Source organism: Aquila chrysaetos, chromosome 24 (genome assembly GCF_900496995.4).
Source record: "Aquila chrysaetos chrysaetos chromosome 24, bAquChr1.4, whole genome shotgun sequence".
In the NCBI taxonomy this organism is placed as follows: Eukaryota; Metazoa; Chordata; class Aves; order Accipitriformes; family Accipitridae; genus Aquila; species Aquila chrysaetos.
In genome coordinates this window covers 10,549,734-10,569,980 of record NC_044027.1, presented here as the reverse complement: position 1 = coordinate 10,569,980, position 20,247 = coordinate 10,549,734, and the positions used below count along the sequence as shown (strand labels likewise).

The window sequence follows — 20,247 nt, the reverse complement described above, 5'->3', positions numbered from 1 at the left end:
AAGTTTCCATCAAAAATGGACACACAATTTTTTTGGCAGCTGAAGCACCTCTGGGTTGCGGCCAGAATGGCTGGCCAGTGAGGTGTGTTCTTCCTCTGCAAAAACACAGCAGAAAATGCTGCTAAAATGAGCAATTTGGTTGGGGGGGGTGGAATTCTGCCCTGAAATAATGTTGTGTCTGCTGTCATAAAACAGTCTGCTCTGCTTCTCTCCCCAGGATCTAACACGTACCTTGAGTTGGAATTTAATTTTCCCTTTGTAACCCGCTGCACAGGGTCTTTCTCAGCCGTACTCAGCACCCCTGGGATGTGCCAGACCCTCAGCGCTGCCTGACCCCTCTGCCTGCGCTGCCAGCTGGGCAGGGAGCAGGAACCGCCTGCACCCCGGCCGCAAACGGCTTCTCTTCCCCTTTCACCTCCCACGGAGAAGGGAAGTCTCTGCACGGCAGGGAGTGGGGTTTCGGCTGCACCCGTGACGATGCGCCCGCACGTCTCCATGGCTGGCTGCAGGCAAGGGGCCATGGCCGGGGGGTTCTCGCAGGGCTGGGGGCAGCTCCAGGGCGAAGAAAGGCCAGGACTGGCATCACACCCTCGCAGAGCAGAGCTGGGGCTGGTTTAACGGAGGGGTGGCCCCACAACAACCAGCATATGCAGCAAACAGAAATTAAATGCCAGAGCGGAAAAACCCTTTTCAAGGTGCTCAGTCCCTGCCTGAGAGTGGCTGTTGGCCGAGTGCTGCCCCGTGTCCCCCTTGGCACAGCAGGGACGGCTGCTACACCCAGAGCAGTGCGACTTGCACACACAATTTGGCATTGTTTAAACCACTCTCTAGGGACTGTGCCCCTCAGAAAACTTCACCTGCTGCTCTCCTTGACCCCTGGGTGCAGGGTACGGCCCGGCTGCCTCACTGTTCCACTGGCATTGGCATCAATGCCCACCCGTACCTGGACACGACGTGGGCAGCAGGGCCACGCAGGGCAAGGCGGGCAAGCTCTGCATTAGGGCCTGAACGATGAAGGGTGCTGAGAAAACCAGGGGTGCAGCACAAAGCCAGCTGAGATCTGGGGGTTTTTGGGCTGTGCACCAGAGAAATGGGGGTGCTGCTAATACAGCTATGGCTCAGGTGCCACGTGTAAAGCCCTCTGCCCTCAGGATTCACCCGTACCTGCCTGGGGCCAAGCAGCCCAGTCATAGCACGACGGTTAGAGGCAAGGGAAACACTGCTGGGAACAGCAAAAATAAAGTGATAAGTAACAGTGCTGCAGCATGGGAGCCAAACGGCTTCAATTCCTGCCCCTGCCTGATCAGAGCAACAGTGCCTTGTAGCATGGTCTTGCTATAGCACCTGGCTCCACACCACTAAAGGCTCTCTGACCCCAATGTGAGTTGCAGACCCAAAACAGAGCCAGGACTTGGGGGGTTTTGCATTCTTCACTCCTCAGTCCCTGATGCTTGCCTGGGCTGGAGCTGCTGGGGCTCGCAGAGGCTGAGGGCAGCAGCCTGCAGGCGCTTTGCCCTGCGGAGAGCAGGCAGCACAGCACGGACCTGCCCGCCGGGGCTGCCAGGGCTCTCCAGGGCTGCTTCTCAGCCCAGTCCCAGGGGGATGAGGCTCCGAGCATTTGTGCACTTGACCAAGGCAAAGAAAAGCCCCTTTCCTTCCCCTTCTCTCACGCTGGCAGGATTTTTGCTTGTTGTTTTTTTTTCTTTAGCAGACAGTTCCTGGTAGTTATAATTATACGAGCCTCCCCAATCAGTCATTAAATTAGCACCTCCTCTCATATATATATATAATATATATAATTTATAGAGAAATTACTTTTGTAAACAATATTCTTCTACTCCAGAAGGAAGTGTAGTCCATGGCATAATGCAGCTACAAACACGTATCTCAAAAAGAGGACTGGCAGCTCCGGGGAGCGGGTGGGAGCTCCGTGCCACCCTCAGCCTCCGCCCTTGTCCCCAGTTCTTGTGTGGGGAGGGAACCAGCCTGCTCGGTTTGGGTGTCACCAGTTTCAGCTGAAGCAAACTGGTCCGACTGTGAAACCAAACTGGTGCAAGGCGTCACCATTGTGAAAGACAGCCAGGTCCCGCAGGGGCAGCAGGGAGAGCTCCTCTGTGGTGAACTGGAAGATGGTGTCGGTGATGGAAGACTCATTGTCCAGCTGAAACGAGCACCGGGGACAGCTGAGTGGCACCGAAACGCTCAGCTGGTGGGCCTGAAGGACCCTCTCGGAGCACCCACTGTCCCCCTCGCTGCTCCAGTTGCTCCTTGATGCACCCAGCAGCCCTGAGGGCATGGCCCGGTCTCCATCCCCAGCCCCTTCACGACTTCTCCAGGGAGGTGGCCTCCCCCATGTCCCCTGGAGCCCACCCTGTCCCCTGCCACATCCCAGCCCGCTCCCCAAGACTGGGGCAGCTCCTTGGGCCCAGGGAGAGGATGCTCTCCATCCCCATTCCACTGCGTGTAGCCTCATCCACCAGGTCTATCCCAAACCCTAGGGGTGCAAACACGTGCCAAGGGGTTCTGCAAATGTCAGGGGGCTTTTCCAACCATAGAAAAGGGTCCGGCCATGGCCAGGCTTACCACGCAGCCTTGCAGGCTGGCTGCATAGCTCTGCTCCCGGGAGTCAGCCAGGAAGCGGATTTCCTTCTCTGGCTGGGGCTGGTCCTGCTCGGGGGCCGGTCTGCAGGAGTAGGAGATCTTCTGGGTGGCCAGGCGGCTGTGCAGGCGGAGGAAGCGGAGCTGCACCGGGCTGGCCCCCGCGTACTCCAGCTGCGGGGGCAACGAGAGAGAAAACTGGGTAGCGGGGGCTGCTTGGAGGGGTCTGTGCTCTCCCCGGTTGAAAACTGGGCAGGATTCAGCTCTCTGCTAAAGCACTGGTTTGGATTTTCCTGCAGAAGGAGGTGCCGCATCCCACCGTGCACAGCCAGGGGGACCCTGTGCCTGGGCACTGCCCCACCACAGCGGGACAGGCACTAGGAGACCCCCAACCCCATGAGATGGGCTTCACGTCCCCTCATCTGTCCTGGCTGGGCACTCACCAGGAAGCCCCCAGGCAGGGCACTGAACCACTCAAAGGTGTCCTCGGAGGTGTAGGCACTCAGCCAAGCCTTGATGGGGACCTGCAGGGAGTGGGGACTATGTCACGCTGTCCCAGCAGGGGACAGTGGCACTGCCAGGACAAGGAGGCAGCTATACCAACCCACGCGTGTGACCTGTCCCTGCAGTCTGGTCACACACCGTGACCAGGATCCTCACCCCAAACTGTGCCAACAGCTCTCTGCGATGGCAGCGGTCACCACGGCAAGGGACCGGCCACACTATCCCTCTCCAGCCCCACCAACCCGTCCTCACCTGCCCCGAGGGGTAACACAGGGCTGAAGCTGCCCCATGAAAGCCACCCCATACCTGGTTGTGGACGGGGGCTATGCAGGTCTCACCCCCCGCTGTGAAGTTGCAGAAGGCCACCAGTGCGTCCTGGGGGCTGCCCTGGTTGGGGTCAATGTAGTATTGCCCTGGAGGGAGGCAGAGGGGAGCTCCTGGCACCCGTTTTTTGGCACAGGGAGGATGCCATGTGGTGCCATCCCACCTCAGCTTATGGCACATCCCTGGCTGCAACCTCCATCCTCCTGGGATGCAGCCTGGCTGCCGTCCCATTTCTCCAAGGATGCCCATGAAACCCAGCTGAGCTCATCCCCCAAATCCTCATCCCCTCCTAATTGCAAGTTGCTGCCCGTCCCCCCACGCTGGCCAGCAGGGAGGGCTGGCTGGATCCAGGGCCAACGTGGGGGCACCCCATGTGCACCCCAGTACCATCGGGCAGGCTGGGGTGAGCCAGCAAAAGCTCCTTGCAGGTGGCTGCTGGGTTGGTTTTGGTGCCGTTGGGATGCTCGACGAGGGCTTGCAGCTCCTGGCTCAGGGTGTCTAGCAACACCCAGACCGCTGTGTAATTCAGGTGGTTGGAGGGATAAATGAGGTGCTAAAAGAAAAAGAGGGGGATATAACCAAGCTGACATTTAGCCCCCCCCCTCTTATTTTGGCCAGGAGCATCATCAGCTGCTCAGGGAGGGGTTGGGACATGCAGAGGACAAGGACAAGCATGGTGGGAGAGGGATTAACCATATCTGCTTGCTCTTTGTGCGAGGACCTTGGTCCTTGTGCACAGAGGACCTCAGCAGCAGTGGAACATGGGACAGCATCGCTGTCAGTCCCACCCCTCCTGGGGTGGCACCCACCAAAGTGGGGATGGGAAGCCCTTGCCCCCATGCACTCACCCGCAGCTCCTCCCTGGACAGCATCAGCGCGGGTCCGCTGGGACCAGGGGGGCCAACGAGACCCTGGGTGACAATGACAACGCTGGTGACGCCGGCTGCTGCCCATGAGCCTCCCGCCACACTCGCAGATCCTCTGATGGTGCTAGTGGCCGGCCATCCGCATGGCATGACACGGCACAGCGTGGTGGGACCTCGCTGCCAAATTTGGGGGACCCAAATTTTGGCACGAAGGACATTAGCAGCTCCACTTACCGGCAGGCCCGGCGTGCCCCTGGGTCCTGGCAGCCCTGGGAAGCCTTTCAGCCCCTGCCGAAGGACGAGGCAGAAGAGGGAAGAAAAGCAGGGTGGCGAGATGCTGCTGTGCTGAGCTGCACCCCAGGGTGTCCCATGGGGTGACCCTGCATCCCGGGGAGAGGGGAGGGTGCCCCGCAGCAGGGCTGAGCCTGGCTCCAGGCACTCCCCCCTACTTACTTTGGGTCCCGACAAGCCCTGGGAGAGAAGGATAAGACCCAGCTAAGAAGAAGGCAGGTAGGATCGAAGCCCCATCCCAGCATAACCCCCGCAGGGCCAGGAGCGAACACCAAACCTGCCAGGAGGGCGAAGGACTCACCGGCGTTCCGGGGATGCCAGGGTGTCCCCGCGGGCCGGGGGGGCCAGCGTCACCCTGCAAAGACACCAGAGGAGGTCAGGGCACTGCACAGGGCATACCCCAGCCTTCTGTCCTTCTACAACCCAGGTGTCCTTCCCCAGGTGTATTTTGCGTGGAAAAATGAGGAATTCACCCCAAATACTCATCTTGGTTCCTGCCATCCCCCTCCACCCTGCCCTTACCTGCTGTCCCTTGGGTCCCGGCCTCCCAGGGACACCATGGGGTCCTGGCTTGCCCTAGGAGATGTGGCAGGGTGTCACACAGGGTGACAAGGGACCAAGGGGAGGGAGGAAAAGAGCAAAACCCTTCACACACCTTGAAGCCATCGTCCCCTTGCTGGCCCAGGTCACCCACGCTGCCCTTCTCGCCCTAGGAGAGAGTCAGGGAGAACTTTGGTGGCAAAGAGAAGGGTAGAAACCCCCTGGGACACCAGCCCAGGCGAAGGGCTCTGTCCCGGAGGGTGGGCGTCAGGAACCCTGCTCTAGTTACTCTCTTGGTGGTATTTCATCGGGTAGGCAATGGAGGTTTTGCTTGCTGCCTGACCCTGGCAGGAGATACCTACGTGGGGACATTGCCCAAGGCCAAACATCTCCTGGCCTCCAGCAAGTGGCTGAAAATGGGAAATTCCCAGTTATGTCTGGCTGCAAAATTTCTGAAAAAAAAACCCCCATCCTTTTGATTTGGTAAAATTAACTGTACCCACATTGCTGGGGAAGGAGGTGGCGTGATGGAGCGTCTGCCTCCTGTCAGCTGCAAAGGCAAAACTGAAAGTATTTTATCCCACACTAAAATATCATTCAGGAAAACCTCAGAAGTTCCCAGGAAACACTGAGAAAATAAAGAAAATTTCTTGCATGCTGAAATCTGGTGGAGCAGCAGAAGAAACCCCAGCACAGCAGCTGCCCGCAGCCTCCCCTCCGCCTGATCTCCCAGGCTCTGGCCTTGCTGAACACCCTGGACTTTAGCTTCTGCCATGGCTCATTTAGCTCGCAATAAATTTAAAGCTTTATTTATTACCAGGGTTTCATTTTCCTGAAGGCTGTGAGCAACTACCCGCCACCAGGGACTGCTTGTCACTCTTATTTATAGCCTTGCGGCTGACGGATGGGACTGTGAGGATGTGCTTGGCTTCTCGGGCCAAGGTTGGATCCATCAGCTCATCAGTAACGGCACAGAGGAGGTACATGCTCGTGCTGCGTCAGCATCAATGCTGAAAGCAGGGGATTTAAAGACTGTATGCTGCTGCTTGCAACTCCAGGAGACTGGAGAGCCTGGAAAAGGACCTGGTTTTGGAGAAAGTCTAAAGATCCCATCTCCCAGCACCTGGGGACACAGTGGTCAACCCCCCAAAGAAGGATGCTGCAATGATCAGGGTTCAAGAAGAGGGGAATAAGTGATTGCATCCAGCAAATTAAATGCTAGCTGTGCCTGGAGTCCCCGCTGTGCCCAGGGCTCAAGTGCCCGGTGCATGTCACCTACCTTGTGTCCTTTTGGTCCGGGGTCTCCTTTCATGCCCTTCAGCCCTGGGATGCCCTAAGAGAGAAACAACGCAGTACCACATTACTCTGCAGCTGAGCTGCTCCCGTCAGCTCCCTGGCAAGGAGAGCCTTGCCACAGCCGAGTGCCGCCAGGATTCTGAGAATTTCAGGCAGTTTTAGAAACTTTGAGGAATATTCTCATCGTATCTTTGATTTTTGCTCTCAGGAGGATTCCCTCAGCAAACCCCGTTATAAATGCAGTTCAGGTTGCAGAACATCCCGGCTTGCTTTTGTGAAGTTCCCAAAGCCGGGATTTTTGTTTTAAATAGAGAAAAAATTTCCAGTAATTAAAAAAAATAATTGAGTAGGGTTTTTTTGGCCAATGCTGGCTGCTGCAGCACAGCTGGTCCCTCCAGCCACGGCAGTTCTCTAGGAACGTGGGCACAGTCCTCTACAAGCGCTCGGCACTGCCAAGCATCAGACACTTAACTGGAAGGGACGTATTTGGCCTCTAGAAAAACATATTGGAAATTATGGGATTTGCCTGACTGCACACACACTGCTGGGATGCTAATTTGGGAGGAGAAGGCAAGATGAGGTGGATGAACGATGGATGGATGAAACACCTAGAAACTTCACTTGTTTTAAATGGGTCCCTGTTTCGGCTGTCCGCAGAGCTGGGTTGCACAGTGGTACCTGCGGGGGCCAAACAGCGAGCAGCTGGCACCCCAAAACTTCCAAGCTAATACTCACGTAGGGTCCTTGGGGGCCCTGGGGTCCTTCCAACCCCTCATCACCTGGGTAGCCCTGAAATGCAAAAGCAAGAGACTGGCTGGTGTGCCCAGCGGTGCGGTGCGAGAGCAAGGCAGGAGCAATGCCCCGGTGCCTCTTGCAGGGAGAACAGCCCACAGGGGCTGGGAGTGCAGGAGACCCCCTCCTTGGGCTGGAAGGGACTGGGGACACAGAGCTCTTCAGCTACGCGATACCCCTATATTGGCTTATCCTATTCTAAGCCGGGGGCTCAGGCAGGTGGGAGCACCCCCCGGCTCCGGAGCACCCCTGAGCTGCCAGGGTGCCAAAGCAGCCCTCACCCCAGCAGGGCAAAGCCAACCTACCTTGGGTCCCCGGGGACCTCTTGGGGGCCGGTGGCCCACCTTGCCTCGCTTGCCCTGGGAACAACAGATTAAAGACTCACGAGCAATTGAACCCCGTTAAAAGCACTAAGCCAGCCGCCCCACATCCCCCTCGCTGCCCCTCCCAGGGATGCTGAGCCCCCAGCAACCCCGGGCCCCTCTGCAAGAGCTCCATGGGCTCCAAGCAGCAGCCCCATGCCTCCCACCACTCTCCATGGGGAAAACGCTACCATTTACCCGTCTGCCAGCTTCTCCGGGGACCCCTTCTTCTCCTTCATGCCCCACATCGCCCTGGGGGAGGAAGAGATGGAAGATGTGGGTCACCAGCAGCCCAGCCACATCCCGGACCAGGACTGGGGAAAAGGGGCTGCTGCCTGCATGGAGATGGGGACAGAGCTCACCAGGCACGGTGGGACCCTGGGCATGGACACCAAGGCCATGGTGCAGAGCTGGCCAGTGAAGGGGAGGTCCCTTGTCCCCCCTCAAGGGGGCCTGAGCCAGGATAGAGGCGGCCCTGTGGGGCTGGGGGGGCCTGAGCTGGGGACACCTGCCAGCCCCTCACCCAAAAACCAGCCAAGGCAGCCCAAGGGCATCTAAGGGCTCTGTGTTTGCCAAGCACCAAGGAGCGGTTGCCTTTACAGCAGGGAGAAACAGGTCCCCCCAGGGCGATTCCCCCTGGTTTCTCTCCATGGACCACAATGGGGTTGACCAGCTCAGGCTTGGCCACCCCATGGCTGGTGGCTGGTCCCCTTCAGGTGCCATCTGCAGAGGAGGATTTCAGAGGTACCTTTTCTCCTTTGTGACCTTTCCGCCCTTTAGAACCAGCTTGTCCTGGAGACCCCTAAAATCCCAAAGGAGAAGGAAACCCCTCTGTAAGGATGCTGCACCAGGGATGTCCCCTCCTGGCCTCCCTCCCGGCTCTTGCCACGGTGTGCACAGGAGGAGGCTCTAAGCTGAAGTCTTCATTTGAGATTTTGCTCCCTCTCTGGAGCAGACTGGGCAGAGCGGGGCCATGGGGGTGTTTCAGCAGGAGCAGGAGATGCTGCCCATGAGGGACCTCACTGCACCTGGGAAATCCCAGCATCCCACTGCCTGTGCCAGGGAGAACCAGTGGGGCTCCATCCCACTCCTCACCGTTTGCCCTGGTTTTCCTGGCTTGCCTGGCTCCCCTTTTGCACCTGCCAGGCCCTAGGAAGGAAAACAAAAATCAACCCAACTCTGAAAAATAAGCTCCAGGGTTATTCACCCAAATCCCAGGCAGGCTGTCAGAGCGGTGCAGACCCGGGCTGTGAGAAAAGCCAGAGACAGAGAAGTGGGGCAGCAGAGGAACCCACTCACCTCGGTGCCGCTCAGCCCCATGGCTCCAGCTTCGCCCGGTGGCCCGAGAGGACCCTGAGTTCATTTGGGGACAAAACATGAGGCTGGCATCACCTCCAGCTTATTTGGGGGAAGGCAGGAGGGCGAGTACGAAGCCAGCTGCCTTGCCCTGGGGTCTGGACTGGGGTTGTCCCCCCCAGGGACCTCTCGTGCCAGAGCTGTGCCGAGGAGAGTCACCCCGCAGGGATGTCCCCTGCCTGTCCCCTTCCCCGTGGCAGAGAGGAGTTACCTGCCGGCCTGGCTCTCCCTTGGCGCCCGCCACTCCTCTGGCTCCTTCGTGCCCAGTGTAGCCCCAGAGCCCAGGGGCACCCACCGGCCCCCGGGCACCCGCTGCGCCCTGCGGTGCACAGAGACAGGGGCACTGGTTACATCCCAGCCCAACCCCATCTGGAGCAGGGTCCGAGCAGCCGCCCCTTGAGGGGCTGCAACTACACCGAGCGTCGGCTCTCACTGTCTGCTTTGCAAATCTAACTGGAGTTTATTCCGCATCCCGCCTTCTCCCAGCAAAGGCAATCGCCTGAGTTAAGGACGTCTTGCCTGCGCAGAGTGGGACTGCAACGTGGGAAAACTGGGATGCAAATGGAGTTTATCCTGCAGCTGAGTGCAGGGCATCAGTAACACATCTGTGGCTCTGTGCATGTCAGGACCATGACCACAAAATGCATCTCAGGGCAGCGCCACTGCTCCTGAGCACAGGGTGGTTCCTGAAGCACTCTGACCTTACAGACACCTGCAGACTTGCTCCATGAAAGCAGAGGAATGGAAAATAAATGCCCTGGACCTGCCTCAGGCAGACTCTGACAGCTGAGTGTTAATTGCACAACCGCTGTGGCTCTTTTGCACAGTTTATAATAGCTGTATTAAAATGCCTTTATGGAGCTTTGGCTCTCGGGAAACCAAGGAAATGATGACTCAGTTACAAAGCCATCGCAGGCAGGACCCAGGAGACACGGCTCAGCGCTCGGGCTGGCAGAGCTCACTTTGTGGCCACCCCACGGGTGAGACACAGCCCCAGCCCCAGGCTCTGCTGCTCCATCACAAGATGCCACCAAACCTCTTTCCCAGGGAAGTCTTGCAGGGGCAGGGCTGGTACTCACCGCTGGACCGGGCTTGCCACGATCTCCCTTGACTCCATCATCTCCAGCGAGTCCCTGAGGTGACGTTGGGGATTTAGAATAAGCCCGTCATCACCATGTGCTTCGCGCTCAGGCCCTCTGCAGGTATTTTAAGCATCCTCTCCCTCGTACCATGTTCAGCTGACCAAGGCACGTGCCTAGGTAGCACCAGGTACCACATGGGAGTGGACATGATGCGATAGCAGGAGCAGATCTTCTACAAGGCATTCCTGGGTGCCAGACTGAAATGGTCTGCTTTTTGGGGTGGGGGCATGTAAGTACCTCCTGGGAGTCAGTGCCAAGATGTGAGGTGTTAAAAACCCCTCCTCACTCCTGAGCCCCCCGGCCTGGGCAGTTAAGGGGCAATAAATCCTTTGGCTTTGGTTTGTATTGGAAATGGTGAAGCACTGGGGAAGCCTTTGGCAGCTCCCGGCTCTACAAGATCCCAGGCATCAGTACCTCTAATCCAGCAGCACCAGTGAGTCCGTCCATGCCTCTTGGCCCTGGATCTCCCTGGGGAAGAAGGTGAAACAGCTCTGTCCCCAGAAAACCCCTTCCTTGCCTTGTTGACTTTGGATCTCAGGCAACAAGGCAGGGAGTCTCTCATGGCAGGTCCCCCAGGTCACCAGCCTGCCCAGGTCTGACCCAGCTCCTCCACCACAGCCAACACCACGCCATCCCCCATCAGCCAGAGGCAAAAAGCAGAGCTTGGGAAAAGACCAGAAAAGGGCATTTCACACAGAAATGAAAGGTTGGAGCCATCACCCCACCGTACCTTCGCTCCCTCGGGACCATCGAGCCCAGGAGGACCTCGGAGACCCGTCCCACCCTGTTCAGGGCACAAGCAAAGGAGCCCCATTGATTCAACCCTGCCCAGTACTCCCAGTCACACAACACATCCCCCCGCCAGGTCCGTGATCAGCCAAAATGGGAGGAGGGACATGATCTGACTTACAAACCGCCCTCTGGCTCCAGCAGGTCCCGCAGCTCCAGTGACACCAACCTGACCCTGGGACACAAAGGGAGATGTGCTCAGCAGGGTCCCAGCCTGGCCAGGGGACAGGAGGCTGGAGTTTGGCCAGAGGCACCATTAACCCAGACTGCGCTGCCAGTCCAAACTGTCCTTTTGTGCCAAACAAGACCAATTTTGTAGTCATGCCCATGAGACATAAAACTCTCTAATTGTGGGGATTTGCCAATTTCTAGTATTTTCTGCAGCTCCTGGAGCCCAAGGTTTCCTGCGGGGGGTGGTGAGCCCCCCTCCTCGGCACCCAGCACCCAACTGCCAGCCTGGGGGGATGCTGGGAGCCTGGTGGGCTGAGGCAGCCCCTCTCTGTACTTGCCAGCAAACCTTCTTGGCCCTTCTCTCCTTTATGGCCTTTTTCTCCAATTTCCCCTGTAGCAGCTCCCGGGCCAGGCGCTCCAGGAAGGCCCCTGGGGCCAGCATCACCCTGCTCAGGGATGGAGGCACAGGTGTCACCACAAAGAAGAAGAAAAAGGAATAGCAATTAAATGAGCTTCTGCACGGACACAACGTGTTTCACCCTCTCACTGGGTGCCGCAGACAGAAGTTCACCCTAGGGTGCTCAGGAAGGGTGGTGATGCCAGGTCAGAGCCCTGCATCTCCAGTGGTCCTCAGCCATGGGGACACCCCTGTCCTGCTTCTGCCCCCACCACGGCAAACGGAGCAGCAGAGGCTGAGCAGGCTATGGGTGTTCCTGAGGTGCTGCAAGGAGGGACAAAGTTAGAGGCACTCCTCACCTTCTGTCCCTGCAATCCTGGCTCGCCTGGGTCTCCAGCATCACCAGCATCACCCTGCCCAAAGGGGAAATACTGGCATCAGGTGCAGTGGCTGCTCCCCAGCCCCATCCTAGGGTGGGTTAAAAGCTGAGCTCTGACTTCCACAGGCTTCTCCACCCTCCTCTGGCTGGGATTTTGGTGCTGGGTAAGAGATGGCTCTGCAGCTTCGCCTGTGCTGGGAGGTTACCCCCAGCTGTGACCCATGCTAGCCCAAAAGCAAGCGAGGACAAAATGCTGAGCACAGCCAAACAGCACCTCACCCAGCAAGGGGACTCCAAAGCATCAGCCCCCTCCTTCCCCAGGGGCACCTCAGCCTGTCTGTTGTCCAGAGCCAGTGCACCGGGCGGCACACCTTTCCCATCCCCATCTTGTCCCCATCCCCTGGCAGAGTATGCCGGTGGGCAGCAGTGACCGCCGTGGTGTCAGCCAGCACACGTACCTCCTTTCCTTGCTCCCCGGGCCTCCCCAGCAGTCCCTCTGGCCCATCGTCCCCTGGCTCCCCAGGATCCCCTCTGATGCCCGGAGCTCCACAGGTTCCTGCCTCTCCCTGGACAGGATGAAGACAACCAGGATTATTCTTGGCTGTCTTTTCCAGCTGACCCTGGCTCTGCCCTCCATCATTTCTCACCACACAGCCACCCTAGTTTTCCTTGTACCAGGTACCCAAGCTTTGAGGGGACCTGAACACCCCAACCATGCCCAGCAACATGAATCCCCCAGGCATGAGCGTGCTGGGGGATGATTTAAAAAAGCCCCAGGTGGATTTAGGGGCAGGCAAACCCAGCGCGGCCGGCGGTATCACCCCCAGCACCCAGCAGGAACTGACCTGCTCGCCTTTAGGCCCCAGCTGACCCTCTGCTCCCGGCGGTCCCGGTGGTCCCTGGGGAGAAAACACACAGCCCAGCCCTAGTACAGCTCATTTACCCCACATTGCACAAAGCCTTTGGCTCAGCTAATGCAGACACAGCTTTAACCTTCTGGTTTAGTTGAGGATCAGCAACTTCCTCCCTTCATTTCCCATTCCTGGAGAAGGCACGTGGGGAGAGGCAGGCTGGAGCAGCCCCAGCCGAGGGAAGGACAGGGTTCCCCAGCTGACATACCTGCTCACCATCCAGCCCGCTGATGCCAGCTTCCCCGGGATCACCCACATCACCCTGCCAGAGGACACAGACATTAGGACAGGCAGCCATGGTGGTCCTCCATGCGGGTTCCCCGCAGACCCCACTGCCCCGGACACCCAGCGTTTGCAGGAGGGCTTGCAAAGCTCTTCTCACATCTCGCACCAGACACATAAATCCCTATCTCACTGGCCAAAGCCAGTGGCCAAACTGGGAGGAGTCCTTGTCCCTACAGCCCTGGGGAGGAAACCCCACTTTGGGCAAGCGGAGCGAGCCCAAGGCTCTGCCTGCCTGGGCAGCGCCTGACTCACGGGGCTGGCAAGGGGAACGAAATCACCTTCTCTGTCCTTACCTTCTCTCCTCTCATCCCTGAAGGCCCTTCAGGTCCATTTGGACCTTCCCGGCCCTGAAAACAAACAACCCTTATCAGTAGCAATGCTTTGCCTTAACTCAGGAGGCCTTTGCAGCTCCTGAGTGGGGGTCTGGGATGCCCCTGCATGCCACATCCCCACGGGCAGAGAAGCCACGCACCAGCTTCTCAAGCCCCTTGCACCAGCTTCTCTTTTCCTTCCCTTCCTGCAGGTGCTTTAGGGAGCTCCCCAAAAGTGTTGCACCAGGAAAATTGTTGCACCCTGTCCTGCTGGCTGTGTTGGGCATTGATTGAAGGAACCCCATCTGCACTCACCGGGTACCCCGATGGGCCAGCAGCACCAGCCGCTCCAGGAGCCCCTCTTTCTCCTGCCGACCCAGGCTTCCCAGGGATGCCGTCCAGCCCTCGCGTGCCAGGAATGCCCTGCAAGGCCAAAAGGCCACTTAGGCATCCCAAAACATAGTGCAGGGTGCAGCTCCGGGGAGGGCAATGCCAGTGGGAGCCCCGTGCCTGAAGCTGTTGGGCCACCACAGGGTCTGCAAGGTACCACCTGCACCTGGTGGGTACCGGTGCCTCATCACTGCAGGTGCAGGAGGGCACTGCACCCCGTACCCAACTTGTCACCACCCAGCCACCCATGCAGGGTTTGGGTCATTCTCTGCCCCACAATGAGCCAGGGGACAAAGCTGCCTCCAGAGTAGGCACCTATCTTTCATCCCATCAGACATCACCCAGCTTCAGCCTACAGAGCATCTCTGTAGGCTGCAGTTCTCCCACTTACAGGCAGCCCTGGAAGCCCTCGAGGACCTGGGTCTCCCACTCTGCCCTGAAACAAGAAGGATCTCAGCAGCGTGGTCATGGCAAGAAGGCACAGGGGACCCCGAGCAGGGCGAGGCTTTGCTTGGACAAACGCTGTGTGCCTGGGCCACCTCAATGGTGTCCATACAGCATCAGGACAAAATCAAGCCAGCAACAAACAGGACCAGGGTCCTGCCTGCTCACGCAAAAGGGTCCAGGATTCATGCTGCTAACGCTGTAGATAGCACATGGTATATATTGCGGAGGATTGCATATCTGCAGGGGACCACAGCAGAGGGAGCAGACCAAGCCAGGCACACGGGGAGCACGGGGAGCCCTACCTGGGAGCCGGGAGCACCTCGTGGACCAGGGGGACCTGGCAGGGCCTGGGGGGGAGAGCACCATCAGAGCCCCACACTGCAGCCCTCACTGCTCTCCTCTCCCCAGTTTAGCCCCTTGATGCCAATGGAAAAGATTTCCCATTTTCCCATACCCAGCCCAGCAAAGGTGACTTGCTCAGTGCTTCTCCGGTGGGGCTGGAGCTGCCCAGGATGGCAGCAAACAGCACTCACCTTGGGACCAGCTTTTCCTGGAAATCCCGGTGGGCCTTGGGCTCCCATTTCTCCCTGTTAGGAGGCAAGAAATATTTCCTTTCCTCTATATGTTTTAATGCAATAACCTCTTAAGGGGGAAAAAAAGCCCCAAAACTCCAAAACAACAGCTGCCTGGCATCTCACAAGCCACAGGAGTTTGGGCAGATGAAGTGCTGGAGAACCATCAGTTTGCCCAATGTGAGAGCCAGCTCTAGCTGTTCTCCTCCTGCCAGCCCTGCAACCTCCCTGGCATGGCTGATGGAGACCATTCGCAGACACCACCCAAACCCATCCATTGGGTTCAACAGCCCAACCCAAAAATGTTTCCAAAGCCTGGATTTCCCACCCCAGCGCATCCCCTAACTGCTGTGCCAGATTTCCCAGCCCTACCTTGTCTCCCCTGCGCCCCGGCCTCCCGCGGTCACCGGCAGGTCCTGGGTAGCCCTGAGGAGAGCACAGCGTTAGGAGGCAGCTGGGGCTGCCCAACATCTCCGGGGTTTTGGGAGAAGGCAGCTGCTGAGGCTGAGCTCTTGCCCAAGGAGAGGCAGGACCCTGGGCACCGCAGGAGCCCTGGCAGGACTGTGAGTGCCCGGCTGGAGGCAGCTGGGATAGCCGCTGCCTACAGGCGGGCAGGCAGCACCGTACCCCCCTCCGCAGGCAGGTCTATCACTTACATAGGTGCCAACAGGTCCTTGCGGCCCCTCCGAGCCAGGCTTCCCAGGCAGCCCCTGCCAGGCAAGACGAGGGCATTAACAAACCTCTGCTCCTGGGATGCGGGCAGGCATCTTCCCATCCTTTGTGTCCACATCTGAAACCACGGGGATCCCCCCAGGTCTGCCCATGGCAGCCAAGAGCCTCTCAGGGCTGTTCACCACCACCACTGCTCCAACCAGCCCCCCGGCATGCTTATGGGCCCCCCAAGCCCCAGCTCTCACCTTTGGGCCCAGGGAACCCGGGTCTCCGTCAGGTCCAGGTTTTCCCAGAGACCCCTTTGGAAATATTTGGGGAGGAGGTGTCAGTCAAAAGGCTGAGATGAGACAAGCCCTGCCGAGCCACTGCTGCTGCCTGTGTGCTTATGGACAGGCATCGCCTGGTCCAAACTGGGCTGGTGGGGACAAACTCTGCCACTGTGGCCCATCCTGGTGGCTCCTGCTCACCAGCACCCCAAGGCTGGCTCTGTGGCAGGGCTGTCACTGGGGAAGGTGACGATACTTGCTCTCGGGGTCATCACCAAGCCCAGCTGCGAGCAGGTCCTCAGGGAGGAGCTCTTCCAGCTGCAGGAGCTGCTCTGGGTCTCCATCCCAGTAGGCAAGGACATGGGACTGTCCTCTCTGAACCTGTACCACCCATTTCCACCTGGGGTGGAGCAAACACTTCGATCTCCTCCCAGGACCATGCTGCTATTCAGCCACCCAGGTGTGAAGGGTTTCCATGGGCTGCCATCCCCACAGAGACCCCACTAGGGTCAGGGAAGCTGCAAAGTCCCTTGGGCAGGCCAGTTCCTTGGGGAAATTATTCTGCTCTTCCCTAGTCCCAGCTATTTCTGCCACTGAGGCTTTTTTAATGTTTTTTAACAATAAGTTAAGATCAGGTCCTACAGACGCCCTGATCCCCTGCCAGTTCCCAAGGTGGGAAACTCACATATCCCCCACTAGTGGGGCCAGCCCTGCTGACTTCCCACCTAAGAAAATGCAGAGTTCATGCAGAAGGAACATTTTTCTTTTTTCCTTACTATCGATCCAGGAGGTCCTGTGTGCCCGCGGCCCCCCTGCAAGCCAGCAAAACCCTGGAGAAAAGGGCAGAAGATGAGCAATGGAGGGAAGGCAGAAGTAGGAGGCATGGAGAGGCTCTCCCCTGGCAGCGCGTGGTCCGAGACCAACCCAAACCAGAGTGCAGCGCCTGGGGCCAGGCGCAGACGAATGGCTCAGTCTGCTGAAGGTAGCGCTGGTGCTTTCCACTTCAAACCAGCTCTTTGGTTTCTCGTTGTTGAAGCACTGCAGCTGTGTGTGTACACGCACACAACACCCACACTGCATCTAGACAGTGCTGTGCAATGCTAACAGTAAATTCAGAGGTGCGTCTCTTTGACCCAGAGCAGAATATTTTTCATATTTTGTTTTGAGGGAAGTGCCAGATTTATTTTTTTTTTCTTTTGCATTTCAGAGCAAAGGTAAACAAATATTAGAAATCCTGCAGAAGGGAAAGCTTGCTGCCAGCCCAGGACTTGCTCCTGGACCTGTTTTGGATAGCAGTGCCGGGGATGAGAAATCATTTTGCAATAGCCAGTTCTTAAATGCACTGCCCCATTCCCTGTCCTTCACCCTTCAGCATGATTCTCAGCAGATCCCTGCCTGCAGCTGCACCCGGAGGAGCACCCTCTGGCTGGTCTCGCTCCATCAGGGCCACCCACCACCTATGCCCCATCCCATGGACATGCTTTTGAGGCACATCCCCAAGGGTAGAGAGGCAAGCAGAGGGGAAGAAAGACAGAAATTGGACAGCTGTGCAGCTCTACTCACCGGTGGTCCCCTCCTGCCCGGGTTGCCCATGGTCCCCGGGGAACCCTGCAGGACAAGGCAGGTGATGATGAGGATGGGGAGGCAGAGGCAGCCTCTCCCAGTCCCACCATGCCAGCCCAGAGCCAGCTGATGCACATCATGGCAAGGCCCAATATGGTGTCAAGGTCTTGACCCACATGGCCATGGGGGTGGTGAGGTTGGGAAGTCCCCCCCTCCATGGGGCTCAGCTCCCCTTCTCGATACAACCCACCGCCCCAGCCCTCACCCGCAGTCAAGTACAGAGTGTAGGATGGGAACCTGTGTACCAGGCTTTCCTTCTGCGCCTTCTGCTCCCGGGATGCCCCGTGAGCCCTGGAAGGAGAGTCTCATCTCAGGAAAGCAGAGCCTGGTGGCAGGGTGCCCCCATCAAGGGCTCATCCAGCCCCAGAGCCTCCCTCCAGTATTAAAAGGTGGCAAATCAGCGGTGGCACGGTCCCCAGGGTGCTCGTTTGGTCTGTATCGAGCCATGGGTTTGTTAGTGCACAGCTCATCCCTGCACAGCTCCTGCAGCTCCTCCCTGCTCCATCCCACCTTTGGATGCAATTGCTGGGAAATAACATGACTGTGGGAGGAAACCCATTCCCACCGTGAACACCTCGACCATGTTTTTTCCCCCTCTTCCCCAGCTATTTATTCTTGGCTCCTTCACCAAACACGACTCTGAATAACAGAGTTTTCTTAAAAAGTTGTTATTTCCTGAATTTTCTCTGCTCAGGGTTAAGAGGGAAGTTGTCATGTTGGGCAGGTGGTTTGTCAAAACACTTCACGCAACGTGCAAAAGCCTGAGCTGCTCATCCCCAACTTATCCTGTGCAAATTCCCAAGCAGAGCCCAACCCTCCGATCTGGCTGCATCCCGGGATGCTGCTCCCCAAGAGCTGGCTTCCCCGTCCCAGTGCTGACGGCACCATGCACCAGCACAGGGACACAGGTCATCTGCTACTTACGGGCAGCCCAGGGACTCCGACCAGCCCACGCTGACCCACGCGGCCCTGGAAAACAGCAAGCATTAAGAAAAGCATCCTTCTGCCAGGAATAAAGTGGCAGATTTGGAGGCAAAGCTGGTGCTTGAAGATGCCACCGCTCAGCCCCAGCACATCCAAAGCCACCCAGCGAGGGGTCTCCAGGGTTGTTTCAATCTCCCACGGCCAAAGATGCTACAAGTACCAGCACCCCATTAGTTACCCGGGCTCCCCGTGGTCCTGGGGTTCCCTTCAGGCCATCAGGTCCTCGGCCTCCCTAAAATTCACACAAAGGGAAACAGAGTCATTTTAGGCAACCCTGCAGGTCTCCCCAGCCCCTCCATCCTGGCGAGCACTGAGGGGACTCATCCAGCCGCTGCCACGTTGGCAGGTCAGTGCACGGCCGTAGCGGGTGCAGGGATGCCATGGACGGGGAGGGGGGCCAAGATGCTGGGGACCCTCCCCAGGGGGGCATTGCGATGCTGTCCCTTGGGTGCTGGGACACGTGCTGGAGCTCGCAGGCAGGGTGGCCGCATCCCTGCCCTCCACGCGAGGATGAGGGCAGCCCGTAGGAAACCAGGGGACGCAGCAGAAAATGCTGGTGCTGACCTTGGGTCCCTCGCTGCTGTTCAGCCCTGCTGGGCCGATCTGGCCTTCTTCCCCCTGCCAGGAGAGAGGAGAGGAGTCGGCCAGGGCAAATGCAGCCTCTGATCCTCCGCCTTGCTCCCCCAGCCGCGGCAGCCACCATCCCCCTGCCTCACGTAGGGGAGAAACGCAGGGACCATGGCCGGAGGTGACGTTAATTAAATGGCAATGTGACCTGGGGCACCAGTCGAGCTTCGGGGTGGGGATGGAGACTTTCCCCGTCCCCCAGGATTATAAAATCGGCCAGAAAAATAAAAGCTCGACGGGTTCAGTGTTGGCCCAAAACAGCACAGTTGAATATTTCTGTTTCCTGCTGATCAAATTAAAGGCAATTCAAAGGACTGATGTGCCGAGGCTCCTGCCTGCTCAGTTACAGCCCCAGCAGGGCAGGCACAGCCTGGACCCCTGCTCCAGACCGATGTGTGTGACGGCAGCACTGCTTGGCTGGGTGGAAAAGGCACCGCCTGGCAGCGAGATGAGTCGTTCTGCGTCTCCATCTCTTGGAGAGGTGGGAGGATGCGTTTCTCATCCTGAAAAGCAAATGTGAGAGCAAATCCAGGCAGGCATCCCAAAAGCCCTCCGAGGGGGAGGGCATCACACTCAGGGAGATGCTGCAGAGCAGAAAGGTGGGTGGGAAAATATAATCCTGTCTCCCAAGAAGCTGGAAGCCACTAGAGATAAGCAGCCAGCCTGGCTTCAGTTCCCAGGTTGAAATATCGATCTGCAGCTGGGTTCGTCCATCCTGACAGCTCGCTCAGATCCCACACTGCAGGAAAAAGCCCTTTAAAAATTGTGCCCTGTTTCTGTGGCTCCTTGAGCGCTGCTGTGCTTGGCTCTTGGGAGCTGGCGAGGGTCGGGGCCGGGCAGCGTAGCGGGTGAGAAGCAGGGCAGCTGGCTGGGCAACCGCAGCCCTCCGGAGCTGCCAGCACAGGCTCCAGGAGGCAGAGAGCCCAGTTCAAGAGAGTGATCTGTGAGCCTGCGAAGGGTGCCGACCTGGTGCAGGGACTCAGCAGGAACCCTGCAAAGATGCTTGGGCAGAGGCAGCTGGGGAGCGCTACCCTCGGACCTGCTGGAAACCCCCTGCCTAAACCCTCTCTCTCCTCGCATCGCTGAACCCACCAGCTAATTTCGGGTCATTGATGGGGGCACAGCCGGAGCGGTTTGCGGCAGCTGAGTCAAAGCTCTGTTGGTGCCAAGTGCTGCGGTGCTGGGGGCACCTGTGACCCCGAGGATGGGGGCTTTGAGCAAAGCTCCCCGCAGCCGAGCAGGGGCCAGCGGAGCCCGAGCAGCGCAGAGGGAGATGCCGTTAGAGGGCTCCCTGAGCCCGCACCAGTTCCCACCGCCCCAAGGAGCGAGGAAATACCAGTACTGCTGCCAGG

General features: G+C 58.3%; 1 protein-coding gene across 4 annotated transcripts in view; it reads right to left on the bottom strand.

Moving 5' to 3' along the window:
- Positions 1-1,781: 1,781 nt before the first annotated feature.
- LOC115335340 (collagen alpha-1(I) chain-like) overlaps positions 1,782-20,247 on the bottom strand; it is a 98,272-nt gene continuing 79,806 nt past the window's right edge. For 3 of the 4 annotated variants that reach the window (XM_030000835.2, XM_030000839.2, XM_030000838.2), the window contains 42 exons: positions 18,833-18,886; positions 18,447-18,500; positions 18,209-18,253; positions 17,522-17,575; positions 17,225-17,269; positions 16,438-16,491; positions 15,641-15,694; positions 15,380-15,433; positions 15,096-15,149; positions 14,685-14,738; positions 14,454-14,498; positions 14,096-14,140; positions 13,630-13,737; positions 13,297-13,350; positions 12,927-12,980; positions 12,653-12,706; positions 12,266-12,373; positions 11,788-11,841; positions 11,370-11,477; positions 10,982-11,035; positions 10,802-10,855; positions 10,486-10,539; positions 10,009-10,062; positions 9,141-9,248; positions 8,873-8,926; positions 8,669-8,722; positions 8,322-8,375; positions 7,772-7,825; positions 7,517-7,570; positions 7,155-7,208; positions 6,403-6,456; positions 5,239-5,292; positions 5,106-5,159; positions 4,885-4,938; positions 4,746-4,763; positions 4,527-4,580; positions 4,275-4,337; positions 3,814-3,979; positions 3,409-3,515; positions 3,042-3,122; positions 2,584-2,772; positions 1,782-2,161 (listed from right to left, as the gene is read on the bottom strand). In XM_030000835.2, coding sequence (XP_029856695.1) covers positions 2,012-2,161; positions 2,584-2,772; positions 3,042-3,122; positions 3,409-3,515; positions 3,814-3,979; positions 4,275-4,337; positions 4,527-4,580; positions 4,746-4,763; positions 4,885-4,938; positions 5,106-5,159; positions 5,239-5,292; positions 6,403-6,456; positions 7,155-7,208; positions 7,517-7,570; positions 7,772-7,825; positions 8,322-8,375; positions 8,669-8,722; positions 8,873-8,926; positions 9,141-9,248; positions 10,009-10,062; positions 10,486-10,539; positions 10,802-10,855; positions 10,982-11,035; positions 11,370-11,477; positions 11,788-11,841; positions 12,266-12,373; positions 12,653-12,706; positions 12,927-12,980; positions 13,297-13,350; positions 13,630-13,737; positions 14,096-14,140; positions 14,454-14,498; positions 14,685-14,738; positions 15,096-15,149; positions 15,380-15,433; positions 15,641-15,694; positions 16,438-16,491; positions 17,225-17,269; positions 17,522-17,575; positions 18,209-18,253; positions 18,447-18,500; positions 18,833-18,886 — 2,844 coding nt within the window. In that variant the 3' untranslated portion in view covers positions 1,782-2,011. The remainder of the gene's footprint in view (positions 2,162-2,583; positions 2,773-3,041; positions 3,123-3,408; positions 3,516-3,813; positions 3,980-4,274; positions 4,338-4,526; positions 4,581-4,745; positions 4,764-4,884; positions 4,939-5,105; positions 5,160-5,238; positions 5,293-6,402; positions 6,457-7,154; positions 7,209-7,516; positions 7,571-7,771; positions 7,826-8,321; positions 8,376-8,668; positions 8,723-8,872; positions 8,927-9,140; positions 9,249-10,008; positions 10,063-10,485; positions 10,540-10,801; positions 10,856-10,981; positions 11,036-11,369; positions 11,478-11,787; positions 11,842-12,265; positions 12,374-12,652; positions 12,707-12,926; positions 12,981-13,296; positions 13,351-13,629; positions 13,738-14,095; positions 14,141-14,453; positions 14,499-14,684; positions 14,739-15,095; positions 15,150-15,379; positions 15,434-15,640; positions 15,695-16,437; positions 16,492-17,224; positions 17,270-17,521; positions 17,576-18,208; positions 18,254-18,446; positions 18,501-18,832; positions 18,887-20,247) is intronic. The other variant, XM_030000836.2, reaches the window with a different exon arrangement.